The following is a 14,974-nucleotide window of genomic DNA, read 5'->3' on the forward strand; positions in this document are numbered from 1 at the left end:
AGTCCAGTACAGCTACTGTACTGTATAATAAAAAAAATCACTTAAAAGAAAAAATACAACAAACAGTCAATCACATATTACACAGCAATACTGACACTATCACAGTATCTGGATCCATTACTGGTATGTTACTTCTCATACTAGTGCCACCAACATACTAATATTTTTTTTATTGTTTACCCAATACTTCTGTACTAACACTGGTCAATAAAGGTCTTAACACAGTAACAAAGAAAAGTCCAACCAATTGGTTAGGTAGTAAGCTGAAAATTGGTGAAATGATAAATAAAAATAAAATAAGACAGACATCATTCAGTATGTTTCATTTAACAAGGCTATATTACTAATTTCTTGCGAGGTTCAGTGCATCTATTTATCCCCTTTAATTGTGAAGGGTTAGATTATGTTAATGTTAGGTAAGGTATTAAGTGAGATTTGTTAAGGCAAAATAAGGTTAGTTTGGTTACATTAAATTAGAGGAAATAAGATTATGTTACATTAAGTGAGTTGAGGCTAGATTAAGTTAGGTCAGGTAAAATGTGATATGGTTGGATCAAATTAGGTTACATTTGCTGAGGTCAGTTGAAGTTAGGATTGGGCTTCAATAGTAATGGTTAGGTTAGGGAAGTTTAGATGGGGATCATCTGACTACTCACCATTAAGACATGCTTATCTATCTACTTATCAGTTTATCTACGTTACTCCACTTCCCTATTAATGATGTGGAATATGAATGTAAAATAGCAAAAGAAAAAAAGGGAGGGTAATATTTTAGGATCAGTTAATGGACAATGATAAATGAAAAGAATGAAGGTATTATACACATGACAGCTTTAAATAACTTACAAACAGTAGAGTGGTAAGAAAGGTTCAAGCTTATCCAGAGATGTGTAGAAAATTAAGATATCACAGAAGGGTCATAAAAGTCACATACTTTACCAAATACCTTCATTCATAAGTGCATTACAGTTATTACATAAAAGCTAAAGCAAAAATAATACAGCAATGTAGATGCCAAAATTATGTTTCAAAAGATGATCAATTTCAGGGAAAGTAGCTTTATAAGACCTTAAAACATATAAAAACAACACAAAATAAAACATAAGCGTAGCCATTAAGGGAAGAACAGCTACACATACACACCACATTACTACTACATACTATGTCACCTCTCCCATACCTTATAGGGAGTAGGATTCAGATTGCGCTTATGGTCTTGTCTCAATGTCTGTAGCGACTCCGTCACTCTGTCCCTTATCTCCTCCAGGTTTGGTAAGTCCTGCTGAATCTTGCCATCTTTCCAATATAGCTGTAATCAAAGAAAGGTCATATCAACTAAGATACAGCACTTCGTTATATCTCATCATGAATTATATGCACATACCAGTCTAAAAAATCATTGAGAAGCAAGTTACAGAACTTACAGTATATAATGGCTTTATAATTTGTGCATTAGAGACAGGTCAAGACAGTTGGATAAGAATGAGGCTAATCACGATGTTTTGTACAACCCAAGCCATGAATACATTTACCAATCACTTTAATACCAATTACCATCACACATATGGATCAAGGTTTATAAGAGCAAAAGCTTGATGCTTTTATCCAGAATAAGCATAACTACTGGTAATATATACAGTTTGTACAATATATAAATGAAGGTTTTTGTTGTCATGGTGTCTAGCTATCATTAAGAACTGAAAGAAGGAAACATACAGTATACAAGATAAATATAGATTTTTTTTTTTTTATAACTAAATGTGCATTGTTATTTCAGGTAAAATTTGAGTCTTTTCCTCTGACATCTCCCATGAGAAGTTGTTGATCATACAGTAGAGAATATTTCTTTAATTCTAGAATGTAAGTCACAGTGACCATAGAACTACAATATTGTACACTGAAACTTAATCTTCTTTACATCTCTTGCTGGTAAATACGGCTTGGACAAAATGTCTTACAAGAAAGAATGAAAAAAAAAAATAACAGAAAAAAAGTAACCTGGAAGATACCTTTATTACTGCTAGTCTAACTACGAGATTCTGTTCAGGTTTATTCAGATCAGTCCTTGTAACATCAAAATATGGAATACAGTTAACCCTTGCTATTCACGGGGGCTTGGTTCCAAGGAATGGCACGAATTGGCAACTTATGCACTACTGTATACCTATACAGTAGTATACATGAAAAACTTAAGTCACCAATACTACTTTCCTTCACATGTGGAAGTGTACTGCACAGTAGAATGAAATCTGGTTACTGAAGCATAAGGAGAACATCAGGATCACTGTTGGAAGAGGGTGATGCAGTGGTGGTTGGTGGAGAAGCAGATGGTGGGGAGGCAGGTGGTGGGGGGCACGTGGCGGGGAGGTGGATGGTGGAGTGGTGGCATGTGGGGGGGGAGGTGGATGGTGGAGTGGTGACAACAGCTGTCCGAGTAGGTGAGGGAGACGAATCAGCTGGGTGAGCGGCTGGTTCTTTCTTGAATATTATGGTGATTGGTAGTTGTTTTCTCTTGGCTTTAAGGTCTCTACAAGTTTCACTCCACTAGTATCACCGGCACTGACACGAGGCAGTCTTTTAGTGGCCATTTCACACAGAAACACTAAAGTTTTGAGCACAACACAAGAGATGCTGTGTCGCAGGCAATGGTTGAGTGCAAACAAAGGGAGATGATGGAGAAAATATGCTGCGGGAGCATGGGGGTGACTCATTGTGCTGCAGGAGAGGAACGTAAACTAGCCACCATCTGCTTTCCGCAAATAGTCGAAATCAAGAATCGCAAACCCGTGAATAGCAAGGGTTTATTGTGCAGTACTTTTAATTTTTAATACAAGATCAACATCCAATCAAAGAAACCTACTTCCTATAATCCACTTCAATTAGATGAACTTTGTTAGCCACATACTGTATACACAATAGGTAACTGCAGGAGATGTTATTGATCTCTGGAAAGACTTATCACTTTCTTTTACAAAATATTCCCCAAAATTCCAGCATTGTGAATTATTTATAATATTTCAGCTCTCACTGCACTGTCTTTGACAAAACTATCATGCTCATGTGTCTGAAGTCCCTGTAATCTATAAATAATTTTTTCCTTCAAATACAAAGAAAATCTTTCATATATTTTTTAATCTCTTTAAATTCCATATACAGTATCCTGATTCAAAGTTACACACTTACCTTAAACAATGATTCCACTTTAGCTGGACTAACATAGGCTCTTTTACTCTCCTGGAAGGGATGTCGACAAAGAACTCTGCTGCCACATTTTGGGGCTGATTCACTGGTGCGGTGCATCAGGTCTATGAGTGCATGACCTGCAAATCACACAAGTTCAATATTCGAGGGAGTGCTTATATCCACTTAGCAGAAAATTTTAAGATGTACTTAACAATTGTGGATGTGAAGTTCATCAAGAAATAATATTTTCTCATAAAATAAATACTGCATATATATATATATATATATATATATATATATATATATATATATATATATATATATATATATATATAATGTATTTAAATAAAAACTGTGTTGAAGTTTTTCTCATGTAATCTGGCATGTTAACTGACTGGTTTTGGAGAAACAGAAGGAAATAGACAAGTCTTACCATCTGCACCATAGAGACGGTATGCGGACTTCTTCCCCGGACACGTCACCTTCTCAACATCCTGTGAGAGCTTAATTTTGGCCTCCCCATTGATCTCCACTAATTTGAAAACACATCCTAAAGCAGGTTGTCTCTGACAGGTCACTGAAACAATAACTGTGATGTGAAAACTGAAAGAAGGTCCCACAACCATAGCTACCCAATTGGGATAGTGTTGATACAGTACAATGAATACTATGTACTCAGCCTTCAGTATGTAATGAGGCAGTGTGGCTGGCATAACATTTGATTGCTTTCACTTGTGTGTGTGTGTGTGTGTGTGTGTGTGTGTGTGTGTGTTAGCTGGTATCCAAGCCCCCTCAATGTAGGCCTCACTGCAAGGATTTACTTTGCAGGAAAGCTAAAGAAGACATAACACTATACCCCTGAAGCCAAGCACCTGAGGAATGCAGCCCAGAAGTGAGTAAAATGATTTTGAGAGCTATGTTTGAGATATAAGCTGTAGTTACTCCAGACTTTTACCTTTGGTTCTACAGTAATGCATGCAAAATATAACTACAGTATCTATAACCCAAAAGTCAGAATTAACTGCCATTACTGAAGAAAGGTAAAATTGAGAACCATTCCCAGTTTTCTATGCATGGATATGAATGTTGTTGGGCTGAATCCAATATAAAATTTGACCACTTGAGAGAGAGGTATAATGAGATGAAACTATTACCTCTCCTCTGAACATGAAGCTCTGAAATCATTCTCCCTGAGGTAAGGGCAGGACAACACCCTGTGGTGAGTGAGGTGAAGACAGGACAACAGGTACGTGGAGAAAATACAGAATTACTGTACCTCTCTCTACTGAAATAATTGGCGAGTAGCTAGTTCGGTATAGAGAGGTTTTCGGTATAAAACGAAAGCTTAAATTTCAAACAATAAGCATAAAGATATTACAACACATACCCAGGTGAGTGCCAATACCAAAGCAGTCAATCTTGTGTCCTTGTTCATTTAAACTGATAATGGTTTCTTCATTTATGTCATTACTTGCCACTATTGATAAGTGTTCAAACCATTCAACATCAAACCTGAAAAGAGAGATATGACAGAGTTAGCTCACTGAACAACAAAGTCTAGTCTTTATCAGCAGCTGGACTTCACACTTACGTCACTTGTCAAATGGTACAAGTGTCACCAGTTCCTCCTAATCATGTTCCTCAGACACCTGTATTTAATGGGGGTAAAAATCCAAAAACCTCTCCACTGTCTTCCAGTATGACTAGGTGACACACACTCATTAGCTTGGTATGAGACCACAAACTGAAAGAAACACTTTACGCTTACCATATAGTGTCCCAGCATATATAACTAGAATTAAATTTAAGCGTATATCATAAGGTATGTGGAATGAAGTATTAATATGTATTTTAATTTTTTTTGGTAACAGTCAAAATAAAAATATACTATAGGCCTAATAGCCTGTTCGGGGCAATTTTGATAGAGGACATTGTAGACTAAGGGTTTTCTTCAGTACACAAGGATGCAATGTAGCTAGCACTGCACTCAATCACCTTCACTTTCCCAACTGTATAGTTTGATACCCATTATATCCATTTGTAACATGGTGAACTGGGGGTACCATAGGCATGAACAAGTCACCATATGGACAGGGTGACATGCACTGTATCCCCTCAGCTTTGCACCCCTTGCTTTCATATACAGTATAGTGTTGACCTTTAAGATTAAGTACTAGTGTATGACTTACCCCTTGGCAATGGTAGCAAATATTGATCTGGCCACACAGCTGAGATAGGCAAGATCTCCTGAGTCTATTCTCACACCAAGAGCTCTGTACCCCAAGTCATGGAGTCCTAGAGCTACTGCAGAAAAGTTGAGAATTCCACTCCTGAGAGAAATAAGAGAAATGTGAACTATTATTACTTTTATGGGCTATTTATATGTCGATACAGGTATCAGTGGGGTATGCTATAATGAACGGTTTATATAACGAATATTCCTATAACCAACGGTTTTCCCTATAAAATTGAAAATGCTATAACGAACAAAACTCCTACAACGAACGGTATTTTTTAATATTTTTTTACTAATTTATTATTTTTTATTACAAGTATTAACAATATTCTTTATTTCAGGAGTTTAAATGCACATTTATGCACTTTTTTCCAATTTTTACAATTTTATATTATATTTTTCATTGTTAAGTGGTTGTATTTGGGGGCCTGGAACGGATTACCCCTATAAAGAACAAATGCTATAACGAACGAGGTTCTAGAACCAATTAGATTCGTTATAGCATACCCTACTATTAATATTCCTTTCTACCCTCCAAATATTCTATGAAGTGAATAAATTGAAATTAGTACCTCAAACAAAGGATGATATAGCAAAGGGGGGGGGGGCAGTGAAAGAATAGTGTAGAAAGGGAGAATGAAGATCTGAAATATCAAGAAGAAAAATATTTAAAAAATATTTTCATATTTCACAAATCATCTTCATACAGACAATGTACACAGACTGAATCCTTTACAGAATTTCCAATGATTTTTTTAAGGATTTGTTGCTGCTATAGTTGTAATACTCAAGGTATGTAAATATTTCTCCTTGGTTTCTTAATTGTTTTTTTTTTAATAACTGGTTCCTTGGAGAAATAACACCAACACTATAAATTATTATTGACTTACTTTAGGACATCATATGTATCAATAAGTGCAACAAATCCTGAAGGAAATGCAATGGCAAATGATATGAAGGCTGCCAGCTCGCCATCTGAAGCCTCAGACTGAAGGATATGCAACTTGTCTGCTAGTAGACCTCTCCATGCTAGTGACACCTCCTTCAGGTTCATCAGTGCTCCAGTCTCCTTGTGTCTCAGAGTCTGAAACTACAGTGGTCCCTCGGTTAACACACAACACAATTCGTTCCAGAAGGTCGTTCGTTAACCGAAAATTTCTTAACGGAAACCATTGTTTCAATGGGATATTGGGTAATTGGTTCCAGCTCACAGAAAAGTATATTCAAAGTAAAGCCAGAATATAATTTATACATTGCTGGAATTCTTATAAGATAGTGATTAATTTGAATATAAACAAGCTAAAATTTGCATTAGACATACAAATTTTAGATCTAATTTAAGAATTTTATTATGGAGAGCAAAAATTTTATCTCTTGTGCAAAATATATGAAGTTTATATTAAAAACATTCCCTGTCTTGCAAGGATTTCAGCAATGCAAATTATATTATCCTAACTTTAGTCCGAGATATTATATAAAATAAACACCTTAAATCATAAAGAAATCACCAATCTTTTGTCTGGGAACAGCAAGGAGGGAGGGAGCCAGCAAGCTGGGAAGAGGGGAGGAGCAAGGGGGGGGGGGAGCGGGAGGTGAGGTGACAGTGTCTGGTGCTTGTTTATTTATTTGAGATTTTTGTTTTTAGCTCATAAAATTCATAGAAATTACCCGGCTAGAATATAATTTACATTGCTGGAATTCTTATAAGATAGTGATTAATTTAAATATAAACAAGCTAAAATTTGCATTAGACAAAAATTTTAGATCTAATTTCAGAATTTTATTAGGGAGAGCAAAAATTTTATTTTTTGTGCAAAATATATGACGTTTATATTCAAATTATTCCTTGTCTTGCAAGGATTTCAGCAATGCAAATTATATTATCCTAACTTTAGTCTGAGGTATTATTTATTTTTAAACCTGTAAACCTAGTCTTTTTACCCAAACGTTTCTCAGGAAGGTGGGGGGGGTAGGGGAGGGAGGGGTGACAGTGACATGTTAAACAGTTGGTGCCTGTGGTGTGAAGTATTTAATTGTTAGTTTATTTTTTTCTTTTAGATTGCGTTTTTGTTTTTTGCTTATAAATTTAATAGAAGTGACTGGGGTGAATTTAATTTGCATTGTTGGAATTCTTATAAGATAATGATTAGTTTGAATGTAAACATAGAAGAGATCACTGAATTGGCTGAGTACCTCCTCAGCTTATCAGCTGATATTTAAAACAAAATGTGATTTTCGTAAGGATTTCGTTAATCGAATTTTTTTTCGTTAACCGAATTGAAGATTCTTAAGGAAGGTAATTCGTTAACCGAAATTTCGTTAACCGAGGCGTTCGTTAACCGAGGGACCACTGTATTCTTTTACAAAGTGCCATAAATTTATAAATGTTTTCTACAGATTACACAGAGTAACAAGAAAAGTTTGCTTCTGAAGTTGTATGGGGTATACAAAGGATGTAGGTAAGTACAGCACAATGGCTAGAAGAATGTTTGAATGGTGTAACTTTATCTAAGCTATTGATATCTGAAGGTTTAGCAAGTTCCTGATGCTCCAGTTCAAGTAATGATGGACAGGAAGTGATTCAAAAGGTGTACGAGTTTCTAGGGTGATTATTACCAGGAAATTCACAGATTTGGGACTAAGATATTGTATCTGAATACCTTAATGAGACTGATGATTGAAAATTAATTGTTGAGTTTCAGACAAGCAATGAAGAGAGTTGACAAAGAGAATTGAAGGCATATATATACCTGTATAAAACTGCAGGGATTTTGCTAGTGAAAGATATATTCGTGATTAGTAATTTCAGGAAAGGCAGAGGAATTACTGTATTTCTTAATATCAAATTTTAACAAATAAAAAATCAACAGGTACATTCACTACTTAACAATAAAGCAAATTCCCTCAATTTTCAAGCCATGAATACTTATGAAAAAATAAATAAAACTGTTGTCAAACTATACTATACCTCTATATGGAGTTCATCTAGACTTGAATATGATGAGACATAGGAGTGTGCATGTGTGCCCTTAACAGGAATGTTATACAGTTTGCCAGCTAAAACATTACTTGTCCCATCAAATCCACCTGCAGAGATGACCTTTATTAATTCCTCCACCCCTCTTTCTACATAATATGAGTTATGTTATATACTAAATTCAAGGAGGATGACACATATCAGGGAGGGAGGCACACATTAAGGAAGGAGGAACATATCAAAGAGAGAGGTACAGTCGGCCACAGGAATAAGTATACACACTGTAGCTGTAAGGTCCAAAAATGGTCTGGTAACTTTGAAACTGTGCATCCAGATGCATGATGAAACTCAGCTTCCCCCACCTGTTATCTCTAACTATTTTCTGTTTCCCCTTCTTTATTCTTCTATTTACTCCTCTTCCTTCCTTTACTAATCCAAACATCAGTAAAAAAAAAAGTAGCGTAAGAGGAAAAATGGGGGAGGAGGAGAAGGGAGCTGTATGATAACTGCAATCCTATTAGGCAACAAGTTTACCACCATTGGATACAATATATTACTTGTAATATAAACACAAGACACTAGTAAAATATTCACAATAAATGTATTTATAACATGTATGTAGAAATAAAACATAAATTACAGGTCATTTTGTAATTTTGTCTGTTCTGTTCAGTGTTACCAGATATTTTGTCTCAAACATGAACTGTAGGTGTATACTGTACTTATTCTTATGGCCGACTGTACATGTCAAGGTGGGTGGCACATGTCAAAGAGGGAGGTACATGTCAAAGTGGGTGGCACATATCAAGGTGGGTGGCACGTAGCAAGGAGGATGACACAGGCTAAATCTAAACCAATTACTTCCATATTTATCCCCTACCAATTATTTCTTATCAGCATCTTTTAACACCAGAACAACATAACTTTTCCCATATTCCATTCAGTCTTACAACAAAGAATACTCTTCCAATATACTTCCCTTCCAAGTACACAGTGGTGAGATATACCATAAGTGTGTTACCAATGAAAATGAACCTAGTTATTTAACTTACTAATGTAGGCAAACTGTATTGATATGATGTCTTGTGAATCAATGGGGTGGTTAAAAATTCACTTTATATACGGTACAGTGCATGCAAGTTGAGGGTATAAGCAAGTGCATGTGTTGTATTACTATATACTTGTTGCTTTCCTCTTTCCTGTCACTTTCTACACTTGTCTTGTGTCACTCTCCCTAATTATGTATCCCGTTTATTTGAGGTTTCTGTATCTTTTGATCCACCGAAAAAAAATGGAAGAGGTATAAAGATTAAAGAGTGACAGATCAATAAAACAAAAATAGTTAGGCCTCCTCTTACAGTATTTCTAACCACAAAAAAATAGTATACAGTACATCCATATGAAATGGAGGGAAAACTAACCAACATAAGAATATTTAGATGCAGTGAGACCCCCATCTGGTCCTTGAGCTCTTCTTAAGCCAAACTCCAGCAGCTTGATCTTACGACCAGCAGCCATTCTGTACCGTGCAGCATTTGTAGCTACCAGGCTGAAAAAGAAACAAGTCATCAAAAAGTTCAATTACAGTACTCAACAAAGATGTTTAACAGAAAGGTTCTTTGTATTAAATGAACCATTTAAATGTCAACAGGAAATAGATAATGACAAAAAAAAAAAAAGTTTACCCCATGGGTGAGACCTGAGGACTTGAAATGTGATGTAAAGAATGTAGTGATCTAAGGTCTCATTTTTTATTTGGGGAAGAGCAGAAGTATGGTTCACAATGGTCACAGTCCAGTGTTCTTTATATCTTAAATGACAAAGTGAATTCCTCACATTAAATGTTTTCTCTACAACAAATGATCACTCTTCCTCCTTCAACGTTCGATTTCAATGTAACACAATGTCTTGCATGTATTGTACAAGATTTTGTGTAGATTAGATTGTAATTAATAATGAGAGATGTCAGCATCTCTCACCACTGAATCATTGTGAGAATTTCTGGCATGGAAACTTCATTAATGCTGAGATACCCTTGTTAAAAAAACATGTATTCGTTCATTGTCACTGATGGGCACTGCATTATATCAAATTGCTAAGTAAGGAGAATTAATTGTATGAGTGAATGAATTTCTGTTTTGATGATATCTGTCATGGTATTGTAGTTGAAAAGGATTCACACTTTATACTGGAAGCCTATAAGAAAAAATATAATAATACTTTACAGTAAAAAAAAAAAAAAAAAAAAAATCATATTCAATTAGTGTCAGCAAACAATTGAATTCACCCCATGGCCATGAATGGTTTAATTCACTCAACTTAAAGCTAAATCTTTATTCTACAAATTGTACTTCTGTTGAAGTACAAAAAGATACAGCAATCAATAAGCATGAGGTTATAGATAAAAGCACCTTTGAGCCCCATGCAATAAGATGTATAAATCAGTTAGCATAATTAATCAGTTAGACTACTCTTGTAGCAAATCATACTTCTGGGGTAGGTTTGATATACTGTCAGTCATATAGGTTGGCTGTTTGGAGACACTGGTTACCACAGGGGGTGTAGGAACACATTTCCACAACATTCAGTGTATCGTAACAGCACTGCCTCTTATAGGCTGTTGGCCTTTGGAACCCATTTTCACTTTCATAACTGAATTAATGTTGTTACCAGTACAGTATTGTTTAAAGAAGAACAGAGATTACACTTACCTTGCATAATTGACTAGAGTGAGAAGCGTTGTCTCCAGAAGCTGAATGACAATCAAAGGTCCCTCTAACACCAGCAATGGAACTCTGGTCAAATAAAAGTCTTGTCTTAATTTGTGTGTAAAAAATACCAACAAACATAAGTCCTAAATCTGAACTGATTATGACAATTTTAATACGTAATGCCAAATAGGAGAGATAAAGGGCAATCTTAAACAAAATGTACATTAACTTAAAATTACACCAATACCCATATATTCATAGGTTGCCATGTTGAGTACCGATAGTTGCATATATATATATATATATATATATATATATATATATATATATATATATATATATATATATATATATATATATATATATATATATATATATATATATATATATATATATATATATATATATAGTCAACCCTCACTTTACGCGGTTAATGTAACCCGCAGGGTCCCGCGGAAAGTGAGGAACGGTAAAGTGAATAACATAACATATGGGATTAATTGAAATAGAGTCCGGGCCGACCCCCAAACTCCACTTTTTGACGACACACAACTTTGTTGTAGTAAAAATTTTATCTTAACTTTATGATGGTATGAAAAAACAAGTAATATAGAAGAGGTTAGGTTAGGAAAAATAAAGGTTAACATAGGAAAAATAAAGGTTAGGTTAGGAAAACTAAAAGTTATGTGGAACACTTACGTTAGTAAAAGAGATGGGTCGGCATACGGGGATGGAGGCTGGTTCCGAGGCAGAGGGCAGATTGCTGGCCCTCAGGTGAATCACCATTACTAGGTGAATCACCATCACTGTCACTTACAGTTGTCAGGGCTTCCCTGACAAATCCTTCAAAGTCATTTTCACTGTCACTATCACTGGCTTGGGCTGGCTGTGGTGGGTTGCAGGCGAAGAAATCTGTTATGCTTTGCTGACGGCTGGTGTTGATGTTGTCGTGATATACCTTGATGTAGGGCTCCATAGTCTGCAACAGCTGGGTAGTGAAGATTTCATACCTGTTTGCGTCAGGGTCGTCGGAAAGGAGGAGCTTGGCTTTCTCGATTCACTCGATGGCACCCCTAACATTACTATGGGATAAGTGTTGTTCTTCTTGGGATGACGCACCACCTGCCTCTTCACTGACGTCGTCATCATCATCTACCATCTCCTCGGTAGTCACATCAGGTTCCATTATCACCTCCAGGATGTCGTCGTTGGTGGTCTCGGAGAAGCCTGGAACTGTAACAGTCTGCGCAGCTTCTCTGGCAAGGTCCACTGCTACTGCAACAGTCTGAACCTCACCAGTCACAGATTGACTCCTCCTCTCACCTGGTATTCCATGCAACACATGTCTCCATGCGTGACGAATTGTAGCAATAGACAGCTGATCCCATGACTCCACCAAGAAGTCCACAGCTTTCTTGATGTTAAATACTCTCCAGAATTGTTTGAACAGTATTTTTTGCTGTGCCAACTGTTGATCCTCATCTTCTTCGCTCTTGCTATCGGTGGTGGTGTCACTCAGGTTGCGCAACTCTTCCCTGGTGTTGGTGTAGTCGTTCAGGAGTTTGAATTTTTTCGTAGAGAATGCAGCTTTTACATTACAGATTAACTCTTGGTCCATGGGCTGTAATATAGACGTAGTGGTGGGAGGAAGGAAGACCACTTTTACGTTGGGGTGACGGTCTAACAGTAGGGGCGAGTGTCCTGGTGCGTTGTCCAGCAGCAACAAAATCTTGAATGGCACATTGTCGCTCACAGAATTTCTTTACATCGGGAACAAAACAGTCATCAAACCAGGAGAGGGACAGTGTAGAGAACATCTACGCCTTACGTGCGGTCAGCCAGTGGACATTTAGCTTGGTCATGTCCATGGTTTTGTAGGCGTGCGGCTTGAGTGCTGTGTGGATCACCGATAACTTGAGCTTACTGGTACCGGAGGCATTGGTGGTAAACAGGACGGTGATGCGTTCCTTCTGCATCTTCCGGCCCCGAATCTTGCTGGCATTCTTTACAACGAACGTCCGAACTCCTTAACAGAGCGCGTGTCGACCGCCATGTTCCGTCACGCCTGACGCACCAAGTACCTCACAAGTAATTTTTCTGTCTTGAGAAGCACCTGGTTGTGAAAATGCTTGATCATAGAAGCACCTGTAGACTTTGTGATCTTCATGTGCTCCTTTATCTTGGCTGCATCCTTCTTTATTGTTCGAATCGTAGATTCATTCATACCATGCTGGCGCGCCAAATCAACCTGCCTTGTTCCTTTCTCCAACTCTTGGATGATGGTATACTTCACCTCGTAGCTTAAGGAACGTCGTGTCTTCTTTGGCTTAGTGCCGCTGGGTCCAGGTAAGGAAAGGTTTCTCTCTGGGGGTGGTGGTACGGCGGAAGCCATTTTAGAGAACAATGGATGCACGTTTACACGGTCTGGCATGGAGGGATGAAACTGGCGCGGCTAGGTCAAGGATCGTCTTTCCTCCCTCCCTCCCTCCCCCGGGTGGACACGTCATAATACTTTAAGCCAATTACAGCTAGCAGCAGAGGGGGGTAGGGATGCATGGCCAATCACAGTCCGATACGTCATATGACGTCAGTGATAACGCAACAAAGACACACACACTGCACAACCTTACCGCGCGGCTTACCCAAGCGGAGGGAGGAGGAGGGAGAGGCGAGAGCACAGGCAGGCAGGCGGGTGGGGCGAATCTAAAAATAGCGTCGCGCCGAACACTCTCTGCGTAATGGGGTTCACGCACTGCGTAATGTGAGCACGTTAGGTTCTGGCAAGGCACCGCGTTAAAGTGGAAACGCGGAATGTGGGACCGCGTAAAGTGAGGGTTGACTGTGTGTGTGTTTATATATATATATATATATATATATATATATATATATATATATATATATATATATATATATATATATATATATATATATATATATATATATATATATATATATATATATATATATATATATATATATATATATATATATATATATATATATATATATATATATATATATATATATATATATATATATATATATATATATATATATATATATATATATGCAAGTAAATCACTGTAGGTGCGCGTGATCTAGGTATATGCTGATAACCACAAGGAAAGAAAACACGAAGTTCCCAAGCGCTTTCGTGTAATTCACATCTTCAGGGGTGAGTACAGACTAGAGAGAGTAATACAAATCAAGGTGTATATATACAGAGGAGGGTGAGACCAGGTCCACAATGGTCAGGTATTAGGTAATGACCCTACTAATCTTTAAATAGCACACAACGGTTGGTGGTCAGGTCAGATGGTCAAGTGACCCGGCCTTCTCACCTGATCACAAATCTTCTTAATTACAAAATTGTCCAGCTTGTACATGCCGTTACTCAAATTCATGTTGAATGCTTCGGTATGTTTAATAAGACTAGATTCTATGATGTTCCTACTGTCAATTGACTTACATGGTAATATTGAGGAGGCATTATCCCAGTCAATGCAATGCTTGTTATCCCTCAAATGAACAAACAGAGCATTGGATTCCTGGCCTGTCCTAACACTGTATTTGTGTTGTTTAATTCTAGTTGCAAGATCTTTACCTGTCTGGCCTAAGTAAAACATATTACATTCCCTGCAAGGAACTTTATAAATGCAACCAATTGTGTTGTTGGGGGAGTTCTTGATTAACACCTTGATTTGTATTACTCTCTCTAGTCTGTACTCACCCCTGAAGATGTGAATTACACGAAAGCGCTTGGGAACTTCGTGTTTTCTTCTTTCCTTGTGGTTATCAGCATATATATATATATATATATATATATATATATATATATATATATATATATATATATACAGGGTGATT

At 36.9% G+C, this 14,974-nt stretch overlaps 1 protein-coding gene across 2 annotated transcripts in view; it reads right to left on the bottom strand.

Annotated features, from left to right (window-relative positions):
- The window catches only part of LOC121863849 (nicotinate phosphoribosyltransferase-like), a 43,693-nt gene that overhangs the window by 7,780 nt on the left and 20,939 nt on the right, over positions 1 to 14,974 (bottom strand). For both annotated transcript variants that reach the window (XM_042362733.1, XM_042362734.1), the window contains 9 exons: positions 11,108 to 11,191; positions 9,818 to 9,945; positions 8,388 to 8,506; positions 6,310 to 6,509; positions 5,373 to 5,513; positions 4,571 to 4,695; positions 3,617 to 3,760; positions 3,184 to 3,320; positions 1,181 to 1,309 (listed from right to left, as the gene is read on the bottom strand). In XM_042362733.1, coding sequence (XP_042218667.1) covers positions 1,181 to 1,309; positions 3,184 to 3,320; positions 3,617 to 3,760; positions 4,571 to 4,695; positions 5,373 to 5,513; positions 6,310 to 6,509; positions 8,388 to 8,506; positions 9,818 to 9,945; positions 11,108 to 11,191 — 1,207 coding nt within the window. The remainder of the gene's footprint in view (positions 1 to 1,180; positions 1,310 to 3,183; positions 3,321 to 3,616; positions 3,761 to 4,570; positions 4,696 to 5,372; positions 5,514 to 6,309; positions 6,510 to 8,387; positions 8,507 to 9,817; positions 9,946 to 11,107; positions 11,192 to 14,974) is intronic.

Source organism: Homarus americanus, unplaced genomic scaffold (assembly GCF_018991925.1).
Source record: "Homarus americanus isolate GMGI-L3 unplaced genomic scaffold, GMGI_Hamer_2.0 scaffold48354, whole genome shotgun sequence".
Classification (NCBI taxonomy): Eukaryota; Metazoa; Arthropoda; class Malacostraca; order Decapoda; family Nephropidae; genus Homarus; species Homarus americanus.